General features: G+C 37.8%; 2 protein-coding genes across 4 annotated transcripts in view; one reads left to right on the top strand and one right to left on the bottom strand.

Moving 5' to 3' along the window:
- dhodh (dihydroorotate dehydrogenase) overlaps nucleotides 1–6121 on the top strand; it is an 8295-nt gene extending 2174 nt beyond the window's left edge. Inside the window, exons 4-9 of one of the 3 annotated variants that reach the window (XR_003441517.2) lie at nucleotides 2402–2484; nucleotides 2581–2768; nucleotides 3548–3661; nucleotides 4058–4211; nucleotides 5091–5272; nucleotides 5510–6121. Coding sequence is in view for 2 of the 3 variants with exons in the window: in XM_027153222.2 (XP_027009023.2) it covers nucleotides 2402–2484; nucleotides 2581–2768; nucleotides 3548–3661; nucleotides 4058–4211; nucleotides 5113–5272; nucleotides 5510–5609 (799 nt within the window). In the remaining variant the exon portion in view is untranslated. The remainder of the gene's footprint in view (nucleotides 1–2401; nucleotides 2485–2580; nucleotides 2769–3547; nucleotides 3662–4057; nucleotides 4212–5090; nucleotides 5273–5509) is intronic. The other 2 variants (XM_027153223.2, XM_027153222.2) reach the window with 2 other exon arrangements.
- Nucleotides 6122–15646: 9525 nt separating this feature from the next.
- On the bottom strand, nucleotides 15647–18960 carry LOC113646671 (adenosine receptor A3-like). Its single transcript, XM_027153074.2, has 2 exons — nucleotides 18556–18960; nucleotides 15647–17343 (listed from the first exon to the last, which is right to left on the bottom strand). Exons 1-2 carry the CDS (start codon nucleotides 18821–18823, stop codon nucleotides 16478–16480), a joined length of 1134 nt encoding a protein of 377 aa, XP_027008875.1. The 5' UTR covers nucleotides 18824–18960; the 3' UTR covers nucleotides 15647–16477.
- Nucleotides 18961–27308: the final 8348 nt, after the last annotated feature.

Raw genomic sequence — 27308 nt, 5'->3', positions numbered from 1 at the left:
GTATTTTCCATATTTTTTTCTATTTTTTTTAATGTTTCTATTTGAAAACTTTAAAGGAACAAAGTCTAATGCTAGTTTTTAACTATATCTGAAGTCATGTTGAAGTCATGAAGGCATGTTTAAGTCATAATTTGACACAGAATAGATCAATTCGGTAAACAGACTAACAAAATGTTTTCATGTAGATGTGAGCGGCTGCCTTGGGACGCTCGGGTTGGTTTCTGCCACACCTTTTAAGATGCTTTGGTTAAAAGTGTAAAAGTGTGAGAAGGAGTAGGTGGATGACATGCTGAATTTGAAATGGGGATATGTAGAAAGGTGAAATATCACGTTGAAGAGGATGAGGAATAGATTTTTGGTTTTAGTCTTCGAGTTGATCTGGGACACGTATCGATTCAAGTGCAGAACCCTGTCTTAAAAAATGGTCTGAAACCTATTGCAAAGACAGATTGTCCAATCTTATCTGCTCATAAACACTTATAAAGAAAATGAGTGTAGGATTTATGTAAATGAGATGCAGGCTATTTGAATAGTCACACAAGTCACTGAGAAATGTGCATACGTCGGAAAATCCGACGCGCAGACACGTCCTGGAATACAAAAGCAATTAAAATATTCACATCTCCCTGATTTGTGACTAGCTTTGATGCACACCACCCCAAGATCGTGTATTTTCGTATCTTATAGACATAAAGTGTCAGAGCCTGTGTTCTTGACGTAAACCAGAGCAATGTGTACACACTCCTGGTTTTGAATGGCAAATCCTTGCTTTGGTACGCATACTGCATAAGACTGGAAAAAGGTGCCCTTAGACTCCTGGCAGTCATGAATTCTCAAGTGATGACGATCATGAAAAAAAACACAATTGTTGGGTAATATTTTAATTAGCAGGTCATTTGTATAAGTGTCTATTTAGATTATTTAGTTTACTACATTTATAAATGAAGGTTACAGTTAGAGACACATTGAGCAAATAATACAAAGCATTTCAATTTATATATATATATATATATATATAAAAAAATCATACAAATATTCAAAAATTGAAATATTCTTTTGAAAGAATTTGCCTCTTGGTTAAAGTTCGCCTCTCGTTTGATTATTCAGCTTTGCATCATTAGCTAAACGAAATACTCATGAAATATTGTACACTGTTGCCAGATTATATTTTATTAAACCGAGCATATCGACTGTTCTTAGTTTTGTGTTTCGTTTTTGTCTGCGTGTATTAAATCAGAATCTGTGAGGCAACATACATTTTGTGTATAAAATTAAACGGCTGTAAAAATATTGGCTCCCTTCTTCAGCCATGGTGTGGAAAATTCTCACAAAAAAAAAAAACATTCAAAGCCCAACAGTAGCACATCTACACAGCCTCATTCTTCACAGTCCTTCCTGACATTAAATATTACCTCCAGCTTTACAGTTTATTTGCCTCAACTACAGTCGAAAGGGGGTGTGTGGAGTAGTTTGCATTGTATTGGTTGCTATGGAAACCAATACTCCATGAGTCTTAATGACTGAGCAAAAGGTTGCCGGTCTGTTTGCTTTGCTCAGATTTGGAAATAATATCGCTTTCTGAAAGGAGCTGAAAGGAAAAGACATCAGTTGCTCTATTGATTAGTTACACGTTACATTGTGATAAAGTGTCGAGTCAGATGCTCACGCGTGCAGAAGTGGGGCACGAGGGAAAAGCTGTGTTTATGACACACGGATATTTATGAGCAGAAATGATTACTTTGAGAAATATTCACAGGAAAAGAGTCAGTTATAGTCTTATTTTAGATATGATTATGTATCGGCGTGGCCTGTTTTCTCTACTTGGTATAATAAATTAGCAATAAAATACACGAGAGAAGAAATGTGAAAATAATTAGCTATTGATCAGACACTAAATCAGCGATTATACATTTATAATATGATAATACATTTAGAATTTATAATCAGACACTAAATCAGCGATTATACATTTATAATAAAAAGAGTCCGGAGCTACCATTTCATTATTCATTTCTCATTCCTTCCCTGCATTATTAGCACAACTAAATATCTTGAAATATAATTAAACATGTCAACTGTGTTTATAGATCTAACTTAGAAAGTGTTGTTTATTTTTTGTTTATTCACACCCAATCTGGCAACCCGTCATAGTTATAATATTTTTGCCTGATCAGTGCACAATGCAAGTCCCTGTGAATAAGCTGTTACTATAGAAACTAGAATAGACTAGAACAAGCATTTTGATAGAAACCTGGGATAAATTTGTTGATGAGCTGCTGTTAAAGAGAATTAGACAACATCCTCACCGTGATGTGAAAAGACACAATAATTAATGTGCAAATAATTAATGTGTTTTAAATTAGTGATGACGGCATGATGATGATGTTTGCGTGTGTTTCAGATACGGTTTTAACAGCTGCGGCATTGTAGCTGTTCGGGAAAGGTTAAAAGCCAGGGAAGGAGTTCAGTCTGAGCTTACAAAAGGTATAGGACATCCTGAGACTCAGATGAACACCACAGGCCCAAAGAAAACTCTGTTAAAGTCTCTATACGCAATAAGGAGTTCTGTTACTATCTCAGCAGGCAAACCGCTAGGCATCAACCTGGGGAAGAACAAGCTGTCCACTGATGCCGTGGCTGATTATCTAGAGGGAGTGAGGATGCTCGGCCCCCTCGCTGACTACCTGGTCGTGAACGTGAGCAGCCCGAACACTCCAGGCCTCAGAGACCTGCAGGGGAAGAAAGAACTGCACCATCTGCTGGAGAAGGTAGAACAAAGCTTGGGTTACCGGATGCAAAAATGACTGTCCTTGTCAGTGAAGGTTTTACACGTTTAACCCTTGGCGTGACTAAGCCTAAAGTGTGGTATGTATCAGCAGAACAAATTACTATGCAGCATATACTACATAGTAAGTAATTAATAAGTACATAATAAGTACATTTGGTTCTGTCCACATTTTTATCCTTTAAAACTGACTTTACTGAATTTTTTTTGACACGTATTTGTCCTTCGTGTATGTGTGTTTTTTTTTTTTTTTTTTATATTTTGTCGTGCAGTGACCTCAGAAATTTGCAACTAGAACAACACCGACAACAAAAAAGGGCAATAACAAAGCAGGAGCAAACAAATGTTCACACCTTTTGCTTAAAAACTAGAAAAGTCTGCGTCAAGTATTCTCAGATCTGTGCCTGGACCTTGCTCTTACGTAAAACAAATCCATGGCGGAATCAATATATAAGCAAATATCGCAGAATCGTCCACATATAAACCAAACAATTCAGATTAGGAAAATTAGATCAATCAGATTTATCCTGCTGTGTGAACATAGTCTGGTTATAAAATTGAGATATTATGTCATGTAACAGCTGGGCAGCTGGGATTTACTGTAGGATTGTGTGTGTGTGTGTGTGTGTGTGTGTGTGTGTGTGTGTGTGTGTGTGTGTGTGTGTGTGTGTGTGTGTGTGTGTGTGTGTGTGTGTGTGTGTGTGTGTGTGTGTGTGTGTGTGTGTGTGTGTGTGTGTGTGTGTGTGTGGATTGAAATCTCAGGTACTGAAAGCAAGAGACACTCTGCAAGTGGCAAATCGACCACCAGTAATGGTTAAGATTGCTCCAGATCTCTCCCAGCAGGACAAGCAGGACATTGCAGAGGTCATCACAGAGGTCAATTTCTTTCTTTTCCACTTCATTAAGAACTGTCATTTTATAATATTAATTATTTTGTACGGGCGTGACTGTGTGCATGCGAGTGTGTGTGTGCATAGAGGTAGTTACAAAACTGTAACTTGGGGTGTTTTTTTTTTTTTTTGGTCTTCTTTACTTCAAGAGAAAGAAAGATGCCGAGATGGGAACAAAAAGCAACAGAAGTGACAGGGCAATAAAAATATTGAATAGAATTCTAAACAATTCTTTACTAAACAAGGTGTTAGCTTTGGAACACTATAAAGCTACTCGTAGAGAGAGGAAGACTAATAAAGCACGTGGGAATGTCCTGTTACAGAAACATAACTCCTGGATTCTTACTGGAACACATTGCATTTGTGTGTGTTTGTGTGCTAGCTCGGTGTGGATGGATTAATAGTCTCCAACACTACGGTGTCCAGGCCAGAGACCCTGCAGGACAACAACAGGAACGAGACGGGGGGTCTGAGTGGGCAGCCGCTTAAAGAGCTGTCCACTCGCACAGTACGGGAGATGTACAGCTTAACCAGAGGTAGGTAAATAAATAAACAAACAAACGCATCCATCAGCAGTAAAGACACTTTCTGCTTATATACAAAAACTTGTACACACCAATAACACGTCATGCATTTCTGCTGCTTTTTTTTGTTTTTGTTTTTTTTTTTGTTTGATTGTCTGAGACAAAAATAAATTCCTTGCTCCATATTTGACTGACCTCATGCCGAAAGATCAACACGTCAGCGTCATTCGTCTACTTTTTTAAAATCTGCGAACATTTAGCGAAGCATTCTTGACACCAAGTTGAAACTTATGAAGCGTTCGAATCATGTCAGAAAAAACTTATTTACACTGTTCGTGGTGTAAATGTCACGAAACATCAAGTTGTTCAAACATCCCGTTTCAAGACCAAAAATTCTCTCATCTCGATTTAAATTGGATAAAGCTTCCTCTTTTTTTTTTTTTTCGTTATTTTTTAAATAGATTTTGTGTGTGCATGTGTCTTAATATACATTTACATTTACATTTTATGGCATTTAGCAGACACCCTTATCCAGAGTGACTTACAACTGAGCAATTGAGGGTTAAGGGCCTTGCTCAGGGGCCCAGCAGTGGCAGCTTGGTGGACCTGGGGTTCGAACCCATGACCTTCCGATCAGTAGCCCAACGCCTTAACCACTGAGCTACCACATACAGCATAGTAGCCTTTAGATCAAGATATAAAATAGAGCTTGAACTTCTAAGCCTGAAATTAATACAGATGCCAAGAAATAGTGTTTTAATCCTTTTAGATTTGGTTTGTTGTGATCTTGTGCCTGTAAATACTTTAGATTAGATTAGATAGATTTGACTGTGCCGGATGTTTAGTGTTTTCTTTGAGGTTCTTGTGATCGTGCTTTTTATTTTTTGGCAGTGTTTTCATTTGTGTGTTCTAGGGAAGGTGCCCATTGTCGGTGTAGGAGGCGTGGCTAGTGGACAGGACGCCCTGGATAAGATCCGTGCCGGAGCGTCTCTGGTTCAGCTCTACACAGCGCTGGTGTATCAGGGTCCTCCGATCGTTACTAAGATCAAAAGGGAACTGCATGAGCTCTTAACGTGAGCACACACTTATGAGAAATTTTTGTTAATTTTATTTAATAAAATACTATGAAATTATTATTATTTAAAATGTTTATCTTCTGTAAGATTTATAGGAATTATTTGTATGTATGTATGTATTATTATTATTATTATATATTATTATTATTATTAATGTTAGTAGTGTTGTTTTAATATTATGCAAGTTATAATTTAATATATATAATATGTGTAAATATACCGTGTCTCTTAAAGGGAACAAGGATTCAGCAGCGTATCAGAAGCAGTAGGTGCTGATCACAGGACGTCTGATGGTGTGGCGTCGTCCTACACAGAAGGATCTACGGTGAATTAGGCCCAAAAACAGCTCACGTGCAACTCTCAGACTGGTGTAAGATGGTGGAGTCTGGTTTCCCACATCAGAGCTTCTTCTTTACATGACTTGATTTGGGGCTTCAGAGAACTGTCACATGACCCGGAGATGGACCCTTTTGGATGTTGGACAGCGGAATTGGAGAGTTTGATGAAAGTCAAGTCAAGCATCAGCGCTGCGACTTCGAGATGAAGCGCAAACAGCGTTGTGATGAACAGAGACTTAATCCTGACAAGTAAACAAGCTAAACGTGGAGCAGATGTGACTTTTCAGATTTTAATGATGTATAATGATATAATAAATATCGTTTGAACAATTGTCCCACTTAAGAGGTTGCCATTCACCCTGAATTTCCAATTTTTGGAATAAAATAATTCAGTAGGGTTGCCAGGTCCAGTTTAAACGTGTAATTAAAAGAAAAACTAAATAATGAACAACATAAATCTTCAAGAGATTGATATTTATTTTGAAATAAAATTCACTTTAATAGAGTTCACAGTTGTCAGTTTAATGAACACAGTTGCCAGAGATTGTACTATTGCGACAATGGGTCCTAAAGTGTCCCAAGAAAACAATTCCCACATCATAACACCACCACCACCGGCCCGTATCTGCCCAACAGTGCATCCATTTGCCATATCCTCTGTTGTTAATCGGTATATCCAGATCCACGCTCAGCCATCAATGTGTTGCACCAGGAACTAGTCAGCTCTGCAGTACCATACGCAGAAGGCTGCGATGAACTGTACGCTGTGACACATTACCTTTGTCACCACTGTTGTAGCTGCTAGTGATTTCTTGCGCTTTGGCCAAACACAGTTGGACGATGGTTCGACATTGGGCCATAAATGCACAAATTTTTGTAAAGAGGCAAAAAACTTGTTTCGTGAACAACCCCCAAGGCACGCCATTTCCGAGATTGTAATGCCTATGCGCCGTGCCATCACAATTTGTCCTTTATTAAGCTTTGATAAACCAGCAGCTTTTCCCATTCTGACACCAAACACCTCTGACCATTCCTTGGAGAGTGTATATATAAAGTACTCCTCTATTTGCCAGGTGCAGTCATTACTCCAGGCTGTGGGTACTCATAATGTAATGGCTCATCGGTGTGTGTGTGTGTGTGTATATACTGTGTATATATACTCAGCATTTATATGCGTTCTATCTCCTGTAATACTGCAGCAGATAGAAATACAAGGTATATATTTAAGGTTCTATCAGTTTATCATACAGAATCCTCGTTCAAAATATTATGACATTTCAGAAACTAAACAGCTGCCTCAATGACGATTAAAACATTGTTTACAACAGCTTTTCTTAAACCGCTCCAAAAAGCGATCTAAAAAAAAAAACCCTTAACATCCAACTCCACCGTATGAGTCGGGTGTGATGGTGAGCGAGCTTGTGAAAGTGAACCGCTTTTAAATTTGATTCGGCGTCTTTTGAAGTTAGCTCAGAGGATCTTGAAGATGCCAAAGAGTCATTCGCAAGGCTTATAGTTCCAGGTTTTAAAGTACATAGTAGTAATCCTGCTTTCTCTCTGTCTGTCATTTGGCCCGTGATCTACACAAATCTGAAGTTCCGGTGCTGTAGGAATTGTTAGGATGTTTTGAAGACAGCGTCTTGTCCCTTCTTTTCTTCTCTGAGCTTTAGAGAGCACTTTGGTCAAATAGTCCCTTCGTGGAGTACTTTACTGAAGAATGTCTGCCTTCTTGAGTCCAGCTGTTTATATTCCATGGATTGGATTGACAGATTGAGGACACCCTCCTCCCCCACACGGATGTAGCGTTCTCCTAACACTTATAACACTCGTTTACCATCACACCTGCTCCACATAGAGTGGTATCTGAAAATTTCAAAGTAGCTTCATCGATCTCAAAAGCATCCCTCCCTTTTTCTGTACTTGGTTCAAATGGTCTGCCTTTAAGGCAGCCTAGGGAGATGTGGTAGCCTAGTGGTTAAGGCGTTGGACTACCAATTGGAGGTTTGTGAGTCCTCCACCAAGCGTCCACTGCTGGGCCCCTGAGCAAGACCCTTAACCCACAGTTGAACAGTTGTATAAAATAAGGTAAATGTAAGTTGCTCAGGGCATCTGCCAAATGCTGCAAATGTAAATGTAAGGTATAAGTCTACTGATCAGAGGCTCTTGTGTTCAAATCCCCGCGCCAATTTGGAGCCGTTGAGCAAGGTCCTTAACCTTCATCTTCTCAGTTGCATGAATGTGCTGTATAGCGTATAATGGATAAAGATGTCTGCAAAATGTAAGTCATTATGTTCTTATCTTGAGTGACTTACATTTATCTCAGTTATACAGAGTTATGGGCCTTATAAGATTGATAAAAAATAATATATATATATAATGTGTGTGTGTGTGTGTGTCTTTTTTATATATATTTTTTTGCTGCTGTAACAGAGAAATTAACCCCATTGTGGGACGGGAATAAAGGAATATCTTATAAATAAATATGAACAATTATGCCGTTTTGTGTATTGATACAGCGCTAACATCTACAACATTTTAAAAATCCTTTTTTTTTGTCTGAAAAAAAAAAAAACAAGAAAGAAATTGTATAGAAAATCTGGCCAGTTTTTGTTGTAGCTGTGATTTTTATTTTTGACCCCTTGCCTATGGTGATACATGAAAGAAACACCTGAAAATGAAACTTCTCGTTTTTAATATGTGAAATTTTTACATTAAGTGAAAGACTTTTATGTGTCTTGACCAGGAATCTCTGGAAGAAGACATATTTTATATCAATGGGACTTTTCTGATAAAATGTGTATAAATATTTTTGCATCTGCTTATATTTTTGTTTCACTTTGCATCAAGTCTGTCTATCTATCTGTCTATCTATCTATCTATCTATCTATCTATCTATCTATCTATCTATCTATCTATCTATCTATCTGTCTGTCTGTCTGTCTGTCTATCTATCTTTCTAATCCAATCTATTTTATCTAATCTATCTATCTGTGTGTGTTCTTTATAAATAGTTAAAAGATCAGGACAGAGTGTACAGTTCATCATTGGGCTGTTGGCAAGGAGACTGTCCACTGATTTCTATTCTCAGGATTTTTCACTGGAATTTTGTTGGTATTCTTCATGTCATTGCATGCAGTTAGCGGTGACACTTGTTTTGCAGCCATACTGAGATATTTCCTGGTGCGTCAGTGTTTCTTGCTGACTATGACTGACACTTATGTTATCTAAATAAATTGCAGTGTACATCAGCTGTCAGGCTATTACTCTGTCCCTGGACCTTGACTAATCTGTATCTGAAAGAAAAACTCTGACAACGACATATAGGTGTCGTTTAACCCGTACTCCTACATCCAACCCACGTGAACACATTCGACCTTCCATCCGGCAGTCGTCTTTTTGAATTCTCAATTCTGATTGGTCAGAAGGTGTTGAATCGTTTTCTATAACGGCAGCTTTTGGCGTTACTGGCTGTAATTTAAGCCAAGGTTAATACTGAATAGTCTTCTAATATGTTATCAGTTCTATAAAAGACACCTTTATTATTGCTACACATACATTACAGCCAGAGCCGATCCTGACCTCCCTGGGGTCCTAAGCAAATTTCTGCTAAGGGGCCCACCTAACTGACCCATGAGCCATGTAAACCATTTGCCACACATTCACACTTGCACTGGCAGCACAGCACAGCTAATTTAGCTAGTCAGATAGAGACTAGAGACAGAATCACATCAACTTAACTTTACTATTATTTGCTCTTGCTGACATCAAACTTGAAGAGAACACGTTTACCTGATTGCTGTTCTCTCATTTCACTCTCATTTTGTTTCTTTTTTCTCTTTTCATGGCCAGATGGATAGCTCTGCTTCATATTGTCATCTACACAGTAAACATTAACGCGCTGTAAAATGAGGCGGGGGACCCGAACCTTCTTTAGGGGCAGCTATGAAACATTATTATTGCTGTACTGCTTGTTGAGATTGTGGAGTGAAGTGTGCTCTGGACCTTAACCAAGTTAAATCATGCTAGCTGGTTTATTCATGAGTCCTATATAAAGCTTAAGGCAACATTTACACCTGCTGTTTCCTCATGACTGAAATGTGCACTGGCCTCATCTGGCATGGCATTCTCAGAGCTGGATGCCGATCAGACCCTAGGACCAGGGATGTTAAATGTCATCCATCTGGGTTTATTCACCTTGGTTTAAGAAAAAGGCACACTCAACAAGAAAGAAGACGATGAAATATGAAAGATTTGTAATATCATACAGGAATTACCCTACTAATTTGCATCAACTTTAAGTTTATAAACTTTAGTTTATCATCACCTATAAATTTGTACCTGATAGCTGCGGCTGGAATCATAACCACTATGCTATCCTTATTCAAAGACCCTTATTGAATTACTCTCACACCTCTTCTACTTTCGGGTTGCCACAGAAAATCATTTGTTTTCTCCTAACTCAATCCTTGGCATCCTCTACTCTCGCACCAATTAACTTCATGTCCTCTTTTAACACATCCATATATCTCCTCTTTAGCCTTACTCTTATAAGTACTTATTGGTACTCTTGCCAATGTAACCATCTCGCACCTCTCTGACCTTGTCCCCAAAACAACCAGCCTGATCTGTCCCTCTGATGTGCTCGTTCCCAATGCTGTCCATCCTCGTGACTCATCAAGAGAGAACCTCAACATACTCATCTCTGCTACCTCCATCTCTGCCTCATGTTTTTCCTCACTTCTAAAGTCTCTATCTTATACAACATAGCTGATGTCACTACTGTCTTGTACACCTTTCCTTTGACTCTTGCTGACATCACACAACACTTGTTGTTTGATTTGGTTGGCTGGCCCTCCATATATCAGAGGAGAAAAATGCATATGCTGATTTTTATTGCCAAAGCACTAGTAGGTAAACTGCCTTTGTATATCTGTAGTCTTTTATCTTAGTGTTCTGGTGGTTATAAAACTAGATCATCCTTTAAATTACTTTTAACTGTGCCTAGATCATACTCTGAGTTTGGTAAAACTGCCTTTTCTTGTTATGCGCCTAGATTATGGAATGAAATGCAGAGTATTTTGATGCTAGAGTAGACCTGCTCCCATCTTTAAATATTTTTAGAAACCTTTTGGTGTCTCATTTGAAAGAATCATGTTCTTGTTTTACTTAACATTTATATACAGTATTTTGTTAGTTCTGAGTGCTTGACAGGACTTTTTGTATTGTTTGTCTTGAAATATTTGTGTGTGGAACTTTGTGTTCTGCCATTTTGGCCAGGATTCTATGGTAGAAGAGATTTTTTTATCTTAATGGGATTATTCCTGGTAAAATAAAGGATAAATAAAATAAAACACTTCTGACACTTTTCTTCACCCACTCCTACTCGCCTCTTCACCTATTTTCCACACTTCCCATCACACTGTACGGTTGACTCGGTAAACAGTAAACTCCTGCACCTTCTTGACCTCAGTAACCTCAATGTTCAACTTGCCTTACTCTTATTCAAACACATGTATTCTGTCTTACTGTGACTGACTTTCATTCCTCTTCTCTCCAGAGCAGTCCTCCACTTTTCCAGGTGTTCCTCCACCTGCTTTCTCGCTACAGAGCACAATGTCATCCACGGAGACAGTAAAAGTTGTCAACTCTCACACCTAAGGCTCGTTCTTGTTTACTGCATCCTGGCTGCTGTCGGGCACTGTAAATTATTCAGCAATTTGAAATGGTTGTGTATCTGCAGTATTTGTAAATGATTGTGCTGAGGCTAGCAGTTGCGTGATTTGTGTCTCAGATGTTGATCTGTAGCGGTAGAAGACAGCCTGAGGACTCTGGAGCAGATGCAAGCAACTTTGCCTCAATTGCCTAATTGCACTGCATCCTTTAGCTCACATACTCCTATACTGTATCAGGAGCACAATTTCTATCTAAGGTCAGCTTTACTGATGCAATGTTTAGAACCTGAGACTGATACCAAAGATCGATACTGAAATGATTGAACGATCAGGTATTAATAAATTATGGATTTCACAGAACATCTTATTTGGCTCTTTAGATTGATTGCTGCCATGCGCTGCTATTAAAAAACTCCTTGTCCCGAGTTTGTTGTTTAGATCGTTAATTTAATAAAGGGCTCAAAGACAAGTGACCTGTGCATGCAGAAGTTATTTCAGTATTCAAAATTTTGTTTGTCACATATATACAGTTATATACAACATACAACTTGATCAAATGAAACCTTGACCTGCTCCCACTTTGAGTGTGTGTATAAATAAACCATGTTACTATGAATAATATATAATAAGAACAAAGAAATAAAATAAAAGGAAAAAGAGTGTAAAAGAAACTTTAAGGCCTGGCAAACAAGTGGACAGGATCTCTGTGTCTCTGGGTGCTTAGTGCTCGCTTTACTGAACTTATTTTTAATAATCGCAGTCAACAATATTTCTCTGCTTATGTCGGCTGCCAACACACCTGCATTACTGATTGCTGTCATCTCAAAGTATTGGAGTACGTAAACAGATTGATCCCTGATACTACTGTCCATAGTGGGGCAGTGTTGGCTCAATGGTTGTGGGTTGTTGATCAGCGAATCAGGGTTCAAGCCCCAGCACTGCCAAGCTGCTATTGTTGGGCCCTTGAACTAGGCCCTTAACCATCTCTGTTCCAGGGATGCTGAATTATGGCTAACCCTGTACTTTAACCCCAACCTCCAAAGTTGGGATTTGTGAAGAAAGAATTTCGCTGTGGTGTAATGTGTATGTGACAAAATAAAGACTTCTATTTAGCATCGGTCCTGCAGTTCATCAGAGACTCACCAGATTAAATCGGCAGATTTCGATGGAGTGTGGAATTAATGGATTGGTAAAGAATGGTAAAACTAATATGACTAAAATCATTGCTGTTATCACAGCAACATTTCATTATTTTATTCGTAATTTATGACAGATTATATGGATTGTATGGGATAATACTAATTTTTAGGGACTGTGTACCAGGTACTGTAGCTTTTTCTGTATGTCAGTAATCAAATTGTGGAAGTATGTGTTATAGTGTGCTATTGTTCCGAGGAATGAATGAAGGCTCAACATGGTCTCATTCAATTTCAGCCCAGCGTGCACTAACCAATTTTGCTTAAGTGACTTGTTTATTACTATATGAGTCAGCAATTAAGGCTTCTGTCATCACATCTCCGAAAATAAAAACAGTACCTGGAAATGGACTTAGATTGTGGTTTAAAAACCTCATTCAGTTGTTTTCCACCCACTGTATTTTGATTAAAATTGTACCTCAGCTCAGAAAGTTAAAGATTTCCTTGAATACAATGGACAACTCGATGGCGCAAGCTGCCTTTGCCTGTCACCTTGCCAACAGCATTGTTTTTAAAGACTTGATTTCCATATATGCCTAGAGAAAGAGTGTGACCAGGTGAAAGCCGCAGCCATTAAGCAACGCTTCTGTGACCAGCTGCATGAAATTACAAAACTGATCTTTGACACTGTGTTAATGGAGCGCAAATTGATGTTGGTTAACTTGAATGAGCCAAACGCATGTATTACCCTGTCTTAGATTCCCAGCGTTCATTTTGTTATATGATACATCAAGGTTTAAGGACTTATATAATATGATATATAAATGAACTGGAGTGGAACATAAAAAAAGGGGTTTGCTCTGACAGCCCCATGTATCTTTTAGCTTATAATCATCAATTGATTAATGCTAACGAAACATACCTGTAGTTAAAAAGTTCCCTCTGAAATCACCTTGCATAACCTAGAATTTGGCTCAGCGAGTGCTCATTCAAATCTGTGATTTATGCAAAAGACTGAAAACTTTCTGCTTTTCATTGGTGTTCTTATTTATTCTCTCCTAAAAAAAGCCTTCATTTACATTGGTGTAATTCTAGAAGGTGAGAGATTTAAACCAAAGTCAGTGAGCTAGGATTAGCAGTGCAGCTATGGTAGTGTACTAGAATAAAGAGCTGTACATATCAAGCTACGGGGTGAGATTAATCTCAGCGCAAACATTATTCAACCCTTTTCACTAAGTCTCTAGTATTTCATTCTGTAATTGAAATTGACTTATGAGATATTTTTGATTCAATTCAATTTATATTTATCTTTAATGAGCAAGCCTGAAGCAATGGTATGAGGAAGAAACCTTCAGAGGAACCAAGCTCAGAAGGAAACCCATAACGGATACTAAAGCGTGAGATTGTAAATAATGTTCTTTCTACAACTGTTTATAATTAAGCGGAACTGTGCAACCAAGAGCTCCTGAGCAACCTATATGTCTGTAATTTCTGAGTTCATAAAAGACATAACTCTAATTTCTTCCTGCTAAAGTTGTTCACTGATGAATACCCAAGCACAAAATCACCCACTGCAAGAGCAGCTAGGATACAAAGGATACAAAGATAGAGCCATAGTCTTCTGGAGTAGCTTGTGTATCATAAACAGATAAATTATTTTATGGCCAGACGTCTGATAAAAAATGAGTACAGTTCAAGCCTTAACCCTCACTGCTCCAGATACACTGTATAATGGATAACCCTGTGCCCTGACCCTAGCCTCCAATGTTGGGATATGAAAAAAAAAAAAAATTTCATGGTGCTGTTATGTATAAGTGACAAAATAAAGGCTTCTACTCTATCTGATGTGTTGATATTTTGAGCCAAAGGTTACATTTAATTAAAAAGTATGTTCACTGGTAATGTCAGTTATGTTTTCTATCCCGATGAACTTTACAGGACAGGTGATCATGTGTTGCAGCTTCTCTGTAACAAGCTGTAATTTTGTTTATTTTGTTTATGTATTTTTGGCTTAATAACTACAAGTGAAAGTGACAGAATGATTATGGTTAATTATTTTATTTATTCACATAGGTGTGAAATGACTTTATTTCATTATGGATGAACTAACTCACAAATTAGCAAGTGTCTTTGGTCTTTCAGATTTGTAAATATATGGACCTCAAGTTTGCTACTGTGTTGTGTCCATGTGCATATATTCATAGAAAATCTTTTTTCTTTTCTTATTTTTTCTTTTTTCTCACAGATATGTTTCTATCCTCAAAGTGAACAGTTATATCAAACCCATTTCTGCTCTTTGAGAAGCTCTAAGTGCTTGTTCATAATCATCTAAAATTTGAACCACTAAAATTTGATGTAAAGTTGTCAATAGAGAGAAAAACACTTCTCACTCTGTAAGCCGAATGAGTCTTGACTCGTTTTAGATCAGATATGTTCCATAAGTCTGTATCTTGTAAAAAGAGGACAGTACGTTTTGACATTTGCAGCAAGGGCAAGGATAAAATAAAAAGCTGCAGAGTACAGCTTTAACACTAAAAATACAGCAAAAAAACTTAGCTAATTAGCCATTGTGGACAAAACCGGTACGTAGTTAGATTAGCAGTAGTTCTTAAAAAGTTCCCTAACAAACTATCTTACATCAGTATAGTAAATATTATTATGCAAATAAAGAAATAGTCAGCTAATATATTACCAATAACTTATTACCAATATCTACATTATTGTGTTCAGTGTAATCCAGTAGCCATGCTAGTTTTCTAGCTACCAACATTATGTGAATTTTAAAGTAATTAAAAGTGTTTGATGTCAAGCTTGCTAATATTGATAATTTATTATGTAAACCAATAGCCACATTTGCTTACCAACATTAGGCTAACTTTAATACGATAAAAAGTGTTTTATGGAAATCTAGCTAACATTAGGCTAAGCTGTTTTGTAGCCAAATGTGCTACAAGTTAGCAAGTAAAATACCTTCATACATGTAGTTTGGTGGTTATTAACAGAGTGACTGAGCTACAGTTGAGCAATTGTCTGGTACAAACAGCATCTGGGTTTATTATTTATTGAGCTATGAACATCTTCAAAACACTTTAAGTAAAAAAAAAAGTAAAAAGTAAAACAATGATCCAGTAAACTTCTGCTGGCAGAGAACATTTAAACAAAGTCCTACATGTCTAGGCCTGTCTCCTGACATTACCTTCATCAAGTGCACACAGCCTTCAAGTTTCTACTGAAGTCCTCAAGTCATGAAATGTTCTGATTAAGAACCACTACAGAGATACTGACCAAAAATCCAGAACTTTAATCAAAACCTTTTTCTCTATTTATCTGAGAACCTTTTAGAAACTACATGTACATATATTTGACATGTGCACTGCCTTACAGTTGAAACTACACATCAACTATCATCAACATCATATCATGAGGTTTAGACATTACTTGTAAATAAAAATGTCAAATAAGGACAATTATAGATAAATACGTAAATACGTAAATACATTACAAATACATTAATCCAGTCACTCTTGGGTTTGGACTGACATGGACATAATATACCAGAATATTTATTTATATATTTTTAATCATATCAAAGACATTGAACATTCATTTACAGGTAGCTTGTTGATGAATATTTAAACTAATAAGGTTTAGGCTTAAATTAGGCTTAAATTAGGATTAGAATAATGTGCAATATCTTGACTATCCAATTATTCACACAATGTACACAAATTTGTGATATTGACCACGTTAACTCTAAAGATCTCTCTTCTCCATGAGCCTTATCACGTCTTATAACGCCTACTGAAGCATGTGTTCAGAGATAGCCCCAATTAAATATCAAGGTAAAATATAATAAATATTCCTCTAAACAATGATGTCATGACAAATCTGACAAATCTAAACTATAACAGCAATATATACAAAACACAAATCCAGACACATTCTGTGAAGAAAAAAGTCCCAGCTATCCTTATGAAATGCTTAACAATTAAAATTGTTGGTGATGCTAGTGTAGCCTTAGGATTAAATCTAAATATAGGTCTATATCTGGAAATGTTAGCTCTTCTCAGAGTGTGGTGGCGAGCGGTCCCTATGAAAAAGAAGCGATACTCCTTTCCTAAAGCGATGATCCCTGACGCTGTAGATAATGACATTACAGCAGCTGTTTCCTGTCAAGATCCAGAAGGCAAAAAAGGAAAAGCTGCACCAAGTGTAACCGACCACATTGCCCAATACAAATACGGCAATGGGAGAGAACGAGGCTCCAAAAGCAAAGGTAAGGATACCAATAGTTTTGGCTGCCTTGATGTCTGAAAAGGAGGGTCTAAGGGAGCAAGTGCTAGCACCTCCCTCAAGCCCTTCTGAGAGGAGTTTGCGCTTGCGGGTGTAGCGGCAGATGCTAGTGAAGGACAGGATGTTAACTATCAAAGTAATGCCCAGGAGTGTGAAGTCGAATGCTGGAAATAGCAGCATAATGTGGGTGTCAGCCGGTAACTGAAGACCCACCAGGTGTGGGACATAGTTACACATCCGGCTGCACTCATTGTACTCCAGAGTAAAGTTGTCACTCAAGATTAGAGGCGCCATTGCAATCAGAAAGCTGCCGGTCCATGAGGCGAGGATCAGGAGCAAAGTCCGCCGCCGCGTCACAAGTGTATCTTTCTGTAATGGCCATATGATTGCCACACTGCGCTCCACTGTCATCAAGAATATAGTGCTGATAGAGACAAAAGTACAGCCAGCAAACATTGGGCCGATCACCATACAGGGCTGCCACGAGCTGGAAAGTTCTTGTGCTGAGACCGTAGATCCAGTCTGGTACCACATAGGAGGAGTGTTGCCCACCATGATGGAGATTTCAGTGTAAACAGAGAATGGCACAACCACTATCCCAACCATCATGTCAGCAATGGCCAGAGACACTGCAAAAAACACAAAGCACAAATAGATGATAGCACTTTACTTAAGTGAAATGTTCACACATATGTCATAACAACTTATAAACACTAACAATAAATAAGCTACATAAAAGTTTTTGCCAATAATTTTAGAGGTGGGAAGTAAAAAATTCAATTAAATTACATTTAGGTCTCATCATAGCACAGAGAAAGCGCTGGTTAAAGTGGTAAATGACCTAGTATTTTGACCTGATCAGGGTTGTGTCTCCTAGTGTTGCCTTACTTTAACACATCTTTTGACACCACTGATCATACTATTCTCCTTGAAAATGTTGATGGAGTTAAGTGTTATATAAAAAAAAAAGTCCTCTCCTGGCTTATATATTTTATATATAAATATATAATATATAATATTTGTTTAGTCAAGTCTTTTGTAAATAGATTTTTCTTCAGTAAAGGTGCTGACATAGGGGAACATGAGATTATTGTGGATGGAACCCCTCAGAAGAAGGCGTTGGAATGCATATGATATGAACAGTTTTGCTCTAATGTAATATAACTACAAGTGCTATGATGGCTTTGGACTGCAATTGCAACAAACATTTTTTTCACTCAAGTCTCCATCAGTGAACAGTTGCTAACTTCAACAAAATTGACATCAGGTTAAAACTAGAATAAATATCCTGATTACAGGTCTTTTAGAAAACAGTTATAAAAGGGAAATGATTCATAATAACAATGTTCAGTGTCACCCAGATGAGGATGGGTTCCTTTTTGAGACTTCCTTCCTCATACTAAGTTTTTCCTCATGGGCTTGCATGTTAAATTTCTATCGTGAACTCATATATTGATGTATATCTTTGTGGAAATATCCATTGGTAAAAGTGTTATACTAATACAACTGAATCAAATTGAATTACTTAGAAGTAAAAACATATGAGTATTTTGAAATAACAAACTATGATAGCTTTGCAGTAACAGTGTACAATTACTTTGAAGTACCAATGCACAAAGCACAATTTGATGTAATAAGATATTATCATTTTGACTTTACATGATACGTACTAAGTTTTTTTTACTAATAATTTTAGGCTCGAAAGAAAAATCTCTCCTTTCTAGATAATGAGTACTAGTGAAAGATTCAAGTTAATCTGAGTTTAGTAAGTAGACGGTCTTAATTTCATTTATTAATTTTGAATTTATTTATTATCATAGCATGTATATGTTTGTAGGTACCTTTGAGGTAGCCCTGTGGTGAGCGGGATTGGCGTGTCTGCATAAACACTGTGAGCGTCACCACATTGCCGACAACAATGGCAAAGGCCAGGCCAACCATGAACGCCACTGTCAGCGTATGGTTCAGTAATCGGCAGCAACACATGGTGCAGAGATGCTCTGAAGAAGAAGTCACTCCAGGAGTTGATCCAGCAGATGTGTGATTAGAGACATCGATTAGCACACCAGTGCCACGGGGTAAGCTGACGTTTCCTGTCACTGAGCCCATTCTGTACTGTTAACACCTTTGTGAAAGGTCAAGGTGAAGTGAATTTGTTGCTGCGATTAGATTCACCACGATCCTATAGAATGGCAGAAAGGGAGAAAATACAATGAGGTATCTCAGTCATTAAATACGGAAAAACGATTCTTCTTATTTTTGTGACCTTTATTGCTTTATGCTGTGACATTTTAAAATGTATAAACAATTTTAATGAACATCCTCATAAAAGTACCTGTACCCAAAAGCAGCACTTACATGGTATAAGACCCTTAATGTATTCCATTAATTGTCCTTACAAGAGCTAGCATAGTGAATCTAGCTAATAGCAGTTAATTGTAGCTTGTCAAAGGAAATACATTAATTATGATTATGAGTGTAAGTTAGATTCTGTAATGTACTTTTAAATGAGTTAATGAGTGTCTGTGCATAAATGTGTGTGTGCGTGCGTGCGTGTGTGTGTGTGTGTGTGTGTGTTAATCTGCGAGGGAAAAAGCTTGTCATTTCCACTTCGCTCACCAATCCCCACACTCCAGCTGCTGCCTCTGTCAGTGCTGCTAATCTGTCCTCACTGGACACAAACCCTCAGGCGGTACTTGCGCTAACCTTAGACATAGCATGCTAAATATTAAGGGTTAAGCAGAAGCCCAGCTGTGGCTGTTTCTCAGATCCCAGCAGTCTCTCTCATGCATACACATCAGTGCTGTCACACTCCCTTGGTTTCTCGCTGTCTGAAGGTTTAAAACTTTCCACAGACTCTATAATGAATTAGCAAATGCAATTGTAAAAATGTCCTAATTTGTCCACTTGAATGTGCGGCTTGGTGGTGCACTCTGTTAGGGATAAATATGCATGGACAGCCTGAGACCCACAAAACTGTTCGGGATAGAACCCCATGGCATTGGTCAGCTTTGTGTTCAAGTTTTCATAAGTGAACATTTGAAGACTTTGCAGGAAGGAATTAATGTCATTACGTTGCATTATGATGAACTCAGAAATTTCTCTGGCCTATTAGTTCCTCAGTAGCTCTTGGTTGCACATTCATTCATTCATTCATTTTCTACCGCTTTATCCGAACTACCTCGGGTCACGGGGAGCCTGTGCCTATCTCAGGCGTCATCGGGCATCAAGGCAGGATACACCCTGGACGGAGTGCCAACCCATCACAGGGCACACACACACTCTCATTCACTCACGCAATCACACACTACGGACAATTTTCCAGAGATGCCAATCAACCTACCATGCATGTCTTTGGACCGAGGGAGGAAACCGGAGTACCCGGAGGAAACCCCCGAGGCACGAGGAGAACATGCAAACTCTGCACACACAAGGCGGAGGCGGGAATCGAACCCCGACCCTGGAGGTGTGAGGCGAACGTGCTACCCACTAAGCCTCTTGGTTGCACAATTACACATAATTATAAACAGTTGTAGAAAGGACATGGAAATGAGGATGAGGTTCCCTTCTGAAGCTGGTCTCAAGGTTTCTTCTCTCATATCATCTCAGGGAGTTTTCCTTATCTCCGTTGCCTCAGCCTTGCTCATTATTGACAGATATTAAAGATAAATAGTAATTTTTTTCCATGCTTCTGTAATGCTGCTTCAAGACAATGTCTTGTTAAATTAAAAGTGCTATAGAAAAATTAATTAATTAAATTGTATATGGCAATTCTTTCATATAAGCTTACAATTAATATATTAATAATATAGCAGCTTTAGCTGCATTTCTTGGGGTCCAAGCACCAATTACAAGTAACTGGTTGATGCCCACCAGTTTTAAATGGACTTCTCATGCACTAAACTGATCTAAAAATCTGTATGCTATAGATTCTTCAAGTTGTTGTGATTCAAAGAAAAAGGTGAATAAAAAAATCTAATAAACAAGCAAACCAGTTTCATCCTTGTATTATCCAGATTGCATCCATTTTGTAAAACAGTAACTCCACCCAGTGGCCAAATGCTCTATGATTACATTTTATCAGGTTACACCGTCACTTTTACACCTTCTGAAAGCTAAGGCACTACCTGAGGTAAAAACATCGCTGCCTGGTGATGTGTTAGAACTGAACGTCATCTTGAGTAACCGAACCTCACTCAATAGGATTATAAGTAAAAATATCAACACAGACTCCTTTCATTTCCATAAAAGGTTTTCATGAAGCCTGTGCCTTTGCACTGTGCTTTTTGTATAATACTTCTCTGAGTGTGAGTGAAGACTCAGGTTAAAGACTGCTCTTCAGTTTCCTCCACCTTACTAAGAAGTCCCTTGGAAACACAAAACTGTTTCTCTCACCCAACAAAAACACAATCCTAGTCCATAATAAACATCAGGATTAAAGACCAATTTCTAATGTAAACTTGGAGATGCTTCTCTTTGGTTAGATCTGTTAGATCTCACCACAGCTTTTGACACAACATTCTGCTGTTACTGTTTCTTCCGATGGTATTTCTAACTCTGATACAAAGATAAAAATAAAAAAAAACAAACATTTACAGAGCTTGTCATATTGCTAAGAACCCACAAAGCACATACGCCATATGACAAACTGTAAGCATTGACACCAGATACTCCTTCCATAAATGGTATGTAAATATCTTAACAAATTAACAACATTAACAAATACTAAAAGGTTTTTAAATGTGTTTAGAATGCATTTATTCTGTGGAGCAACTGTGTATGTTGTTACTATAAAAATGCTAAGACTGTTAAAATACACCTTGCAGTTTGCCATTATAGAAAATGTATCAATATTTTCTGACCTATCAGACCTATGAAGCATAAAAAATGCTGTAATATAATAGTAATTGTATAATTAGTAAACATAAGGTGTCCCACAAGGATGAGTCCTCGGTCTTCTCTGAAGAATTATTTTCATGGGTACGGTCATCCACTGTTATGCAGATGATTTAGAGATGTATTTTACATTTACATCTTAGGAGACCTTCAGGTATTGATATGACCTTTGTGTAAATGGGTTTATATTTACACTGCATTTACACTGCAAGAAATTCAGTATTGCCCCATCGATATTCAGGCTGTGAGCTAGAAACAAATGTCCCCTGAAAAAACTGGATGGTTTATACCATGGATTGTCTATCTTAGTGTCATCCTGCTCATGACCTACGCTTAAGAAATCAAATGCTGTCTCTCTTTCCTCCAGCCTTTCTCATCCCCCTCCACCTCACTCAGAATTGCATGATCCTTTTGTGGTTTATTTGCACTTTCTTCCCTTTGCTGAATGTCACATTAATTTCTTAATACACTGTACCTTCTTACAGATTGCAATGTTCTTGAACATGTTGCTAGATGTTCAGTCAAGGTGTGCTTTTTGAGTTATTTGGTACAGATCTTTCTCTGTAAGAAGATAAGATCTTTCTTGCAGAAGATAAGAATGCCAAGAAAAGAATCAATTTAATCTCTTTTATAAAATGAATGAATGAATGAAACATATTTAATAAACAACAACAACAACAACAATAATAATCATAATGAGAAACAGATGAAAAATTTAACTCAAGAAGCATTTTGAGAATCTGAAATGATGTAACCATTAAAGCTTCCAGGTAGAACTTCACACAGCATGTTTATCTAGCAATGTAGAACCCCGTTAAATTATTCAGCACCTTAATAATCCTATCCAAATTAAACCAAAGTCCAATAAAATATATTTTAAAGCTTAATATGCACATTTAATTGAATTTCCCTAGTGTAGGACTTATATAATCAGTTCATTCTTACCTTCATTTTCTTTCATAGTTTTCAAGATCCTGACATATGAAAAGACAGAATAGCGTATATTGTCCTGCAGGCTGCATGTAAAAGTTCAGGAGTTACATTGCGTTAAGTCCAGTAACAATCCACACATCAGCAGGTGTAGAGCATCAAATCCATTGAAATACATCCTCCAAACTTGCGCACAGGAGAGATTTCTGCTCCCTCCTCACTTCACTTGCTTTTCTAACACTCCTTTTCTCCCTCTCTCATTTTTTTCAATTTCTCTATCTCTCTCTGACTCTCTCTCTTTTGCACACTCCTCCCCTGAATCACTTCATCCAATAGTATTTCTGTTCTCTTTAATCATCTCATCTCGTGTTTCTGATTCTTACGCTGTACCATCTTTTTTGATGTGTTTCCTCCAGTTACCCTATAATCATGGGGTGGTTCTCATAGAGCTCAGTCACCGCTTCTTCATTCATACGCCTTCTCTTCGTCTCGTATGCACTTACACTCATACATACAGTACACGCACAGTATACAGTATAATCCATAATAGGGGTCATTTCCTTTCAGCCAGAGCTGCCACTATTATCTGTAATTACCTATTTAAAAGCATACACATGAATGCCTCCATCTACATTTGTATGCTGTATATCATGAAACTGCAGGCTAATGTGCAGTAAAAGCAATAAAAGCTATGCATCTTTGAATAACAATAAGAAATTTATGTTTATATACAACATGCTGGACATGTTAGATAACGCTCTTTCGTGAATAGTAGAAAAACCAGAACATGGCATAAGAATAAAAGCTTGCATGGGGACACTAAATAATAAGTTAATGTACTTTATGTCTTATGGACATTTTACAAGACATGCTGCAAGACATCGTAAAAAGCCAAGTGTCAGATAAATGAGTTTTCCTGTCTGTAGAAATTAAAAGACATCCTTTTGGACTATCTTACATTTTGCTATCGAAAGTGATACAACTTATCAGACATTTTCAATCAGAGTAAACAAATGAATGGTTTTCTTTCCACAAGTCTGATTTAAATGTGTCAACAGGTCTTTCAGTGGGAGACGTTTGTTTTTAACTCGGTTGATAACCTTACAGAGAATTTTAGTGGTTAAAATAATGTCTTCAAATTTTATATGCATACTGTATGTGGTGAGTCACGCAGTAGGGGCGATCAATCCACACATAATTGTCACTGATTGGGCTGTAAATAGTTTGGTGTGGATTAATTACTGCATGATTGGCAAGTGTATATACAGTTGCATCTCAATAAATTAGAATGTACTGGAAAAGTTCATTTATTTCAGTGATTCAACTCAAATAGTGAAACTCGTGTATTATATAAATTCAGTACACACAGACTGAAGTAGTTTAAGTCTGTACTACTTTTAATTGTGATGATTTTGGCTCACATTTAACAAAAACCCACCAATCTAAAAAACCTACAAAACAATCTACAAAAGGTTTTCTGAGCCATCAAAATGGTCTCTCAATTTGGATCACAAGGCTACACAATCATGGGGAAGACTGCTGGTCTGACATTGTCCAGAAGACAGTAGTCCAGAAGACAATCATCGACACCCTTCACAAGGAGGGTAAGCCACAAACATTCATTGCCAAAGAAGCTGTTCACAGAGTGCTGTATGTTAACAAGCATGTTAACAGAAAGTAGAGTGGAAGGAAAAGGTGTGGAAGAAAAAGATGCACGACAAACCGAGAGAAGCGCAGCCTTGAGAGGCTTGTCAAGCAAAATCGATTCCAGAATTTGGGTGAATGGACTGAGGCTGAGGTCAAGGCATCAAGAGCCACCACACACAGACGTGTCAAGAAATTTGGCTACAGTGGTCTTATTCCTCTTTTTAAGCCACTCCTGAACCACACACAATGTCAGAGGCGTCTTAGCTGAGCTAAGGAGAAGAAGAACTGGACTGTTGTCCAGTGGTCCAAAGTCCTCTTTTCAGATGAGAGCAAGTTTTGTATTTCATTTAGAGTCTGGAGGAAGGGTAAAGAAGCTCAAAGCCAAGTTGCTTGAAGTCCAGTGTGAAGTTTCCACATCTGTGATGATTTGGAGTGCAATGTCATCTGCTGATGTTGGTCCACTGTGTTTTTTGAAAAGTCACCGCACCCGTTTACCAAGAAATTTTAGAGTGCTTCATGCTTCCTTCTGCTGAGCAGCTTTTAAAGATGCTGATTTCATTTTCCAGCAGGATTTGGCACCTGCCCACACTGCCAAAAGCACCAAAGGTTGGTTAAATGACCATGGTGGTGTTGGTGTGCTTGACTGGTGAGCAAACTCACCAGACCTGGACCCCATAGAGAATCTATGGTGTATTGTCAAGAGGAACATGAGAAACAAGAGTCGACTTGACTCCTAGTGAGGTGTTATAATTGTTTATTTGTGAATTTGTGTGTGAAGACAAGTAGGATGACTGCCACTTCTTTTTTTAATTGTATTAGTCTTTTGGACTAATGAACCTGTGTGTTTATTTGCTTATCTTTTAAGGGTTCCCTGTACCTAACAGGGTGGTGTAGTCGACTCAGTTGGTGTACTAAATTTGTAATTTAATTGATTTGCTAAATCTGTAATCTGTATTAAATTCATGGATAACTTGGTCACACATAACAACAAGAACTTGGGGCATCTCAGAGAGCTGAAATGGGTTTAATATCACTGTTTAATTTGGAGATAAAATCATTTGGGTGGAAAAAACAAACCATTTATTTATTTTTTACTTTTCTATGAATACTGTATATTTCCCCTAGTATTGTAAGGAAAAAGAAAAATACTTATGAAAAACTACAAATTCTTGAAACCCAGAGTGTCTACTTTCATATGAGCTTCATATTAACCATGACAAAGATATTAAATACTGAATATGGAAACAAAACCTGGAGCAAACTCCATTTTTTGAATTGAAATTATCCAGGCAATGGGAGAGTTTTGTGGTGGACAAAAATAAATACAGTCCATCAATTCGAAACTCCACTGGAGAGGAAATCAGAGAAATATTCTGCTAACATCCATGATAAGCTGAATAAATGGACGTCCACATGAGGCAGGCATTGACTGAGAAATCCATGCTGAGAAAGTCAGGGAGTTTCTTCGGTTTTTCACTGACAGCAAGAAAACTGGAGAACATTTAATCAGTGTGGTGCTATTTAGGTCAAAATGCTTTATTTTAGAGTGTTTCTGAAAGTGGGAAAGGTTTTTCAAAAAAATTAAACTGTAAAATGAACCAGAATAATGGAGGATCAGCTCATTTTAACCTGAGAGGAGCAAGTAAAAAATACTATAAATATTCTATAGTTGTAAATCTGAAACACAATTGAATTCAGAAAAAAAAACATTTGTCACATTCTGTCAGTCTATTTCCTCCCAACTTATGGCACCAAGACAAAGATTAAATAAATTGAGTTATTTCCCAGATGTGGGGGAGACACTGGTTTAGTGGTTATTATGTTTTCCTCACACCTCGAGGGTTGTGGGTTTGATTCCCACCTGTGCACGTTTGCATGTTCTTCCTCTGCTTCCTCTTGTGGGTTTCCTCTGAGTTCTTTGGTTTCATGACCCAGTCTAAAGACAAGCATTGTAGACAGATAGACATCTCAAAATTGTCTTTAGTTTGTGATTGTGCTATGTGATGAGTTGGCACCCAGTTACAAATACTGTATATTTGCATGAACCGTCTTTGTTTACAAAACCGTCTTTGTTTACAATTACAAATTGTAATATAGAGTATGCACAGGGGTGGCACGGTGGCTTAGTGGTTAGCACGTTTGCCTCACACCTCCAGGGTTGGTGGTTTGATTTCCGCCTCTGCCTTGTGTGTGTGGAGTTTGCATGTTCTCCCCGTGCCTCTGGGGTTTCCTCCGGGTACTCCGGTTTCCTCCCCCGGGCCAAAAACATGCATGGTAGGTTGATTGGCATCTTTGGAAAATTGTCCGTAGTGTGTGATTGCTTGAGTGAATGAGAGTGTGTGTGTGCCCTGCGATGGGTTGGCACTCCGTCCAGGTACGTCGAGATAGGTATAGGCTCCCCGTGACCTGAGAAGTTCGGATAAGCGGTAGAAAAGTGAGTGAGTGAGTGAGTGAGAGAGTATGCACACTGTTTAGCACTATTTTGTGTATTTGTCCTGTAGTGTTCTGTATTGTCTGTTTGCACTGTCTCTTGTATTGCACTAGATTGAACACAATTCACTTTATGTGGCTAGGACAATTTATTTTAAGTCCTTAGCTCTGTGATGTTTTATGTCACACCATGGATATGGAGGAACATTGTTTCATTTCACTATATACTGCGTCAGCTTTGTGACTTGACTTGACCCTATCCAGGTTGTTCCGCTTCCCCTAGGATAGACTAAAGGTTTCCTGTAACCCTGCGTAGGTTAATGGTACAGAAAATGATTTGAACTGATCATTTGCTCAGGATCTGCCACTGAAATCCTTATACTAATGTGGAATCAAAGAATTTGATTATTGAGAGAATCTTGTGTTAACGTTGTACATTAGACACAAAAGGTATTATGAGAACAAGATAGAAAATTGAGGAAATTTTGAATGCTGCCAATCAGCTATTTTGTTTTATAATAGCTTTTATCCAATGTTTTAATGAATATTTTAGACGAATACATTTAACCGATTAATTCATTCATAACATCATATGTATTTTTATTATTGCCACTTAAATTGAACCTTGAAATCTTTAAACTAGAAACCTTTTCAGATTTCATAGTTGATATTCAGTAGACTCTTGGAAACT

The sequence above is a fragment of the Tachysurus fulvidraco genome, chromosome 2 (genome assembly GCF_022655615.1).
Source record: "Tachysurus fulvidraco isolate hzauxx_2018 chromosome 2, HZAU_PFXX_2.0, whole genome shotgun sequence".
Classification (NCBI taxonomy): domain Eukaryota; kingdom Metazoa; phylum Chordata; class Actinopteri; order Siluriformes; family Bagridae; genus Tachysurus; species Tachysurus fulvidraco.
This window is presented reverse-complemented; position numbering and strand designations above follow the sequence as displayed.

Excerpts from the sequence above, each read along its gene's own strand:
- LOC113646671 (XM_027153074.2), bottom strand. The coding sequence starts at position 18,823 with ATGGGCTCAGTGACAGGAAACGTCAGCTTACCCCGTGGCACTGGTGTG. Across the intron at positions 17,344-18,555 it reads ACCACAGGGCTACCTCAAAG|TGTCTCTGGCCATTGCTGAC; the intron begins GTACCTACAAAC and ends TGTTTTTTGCAG.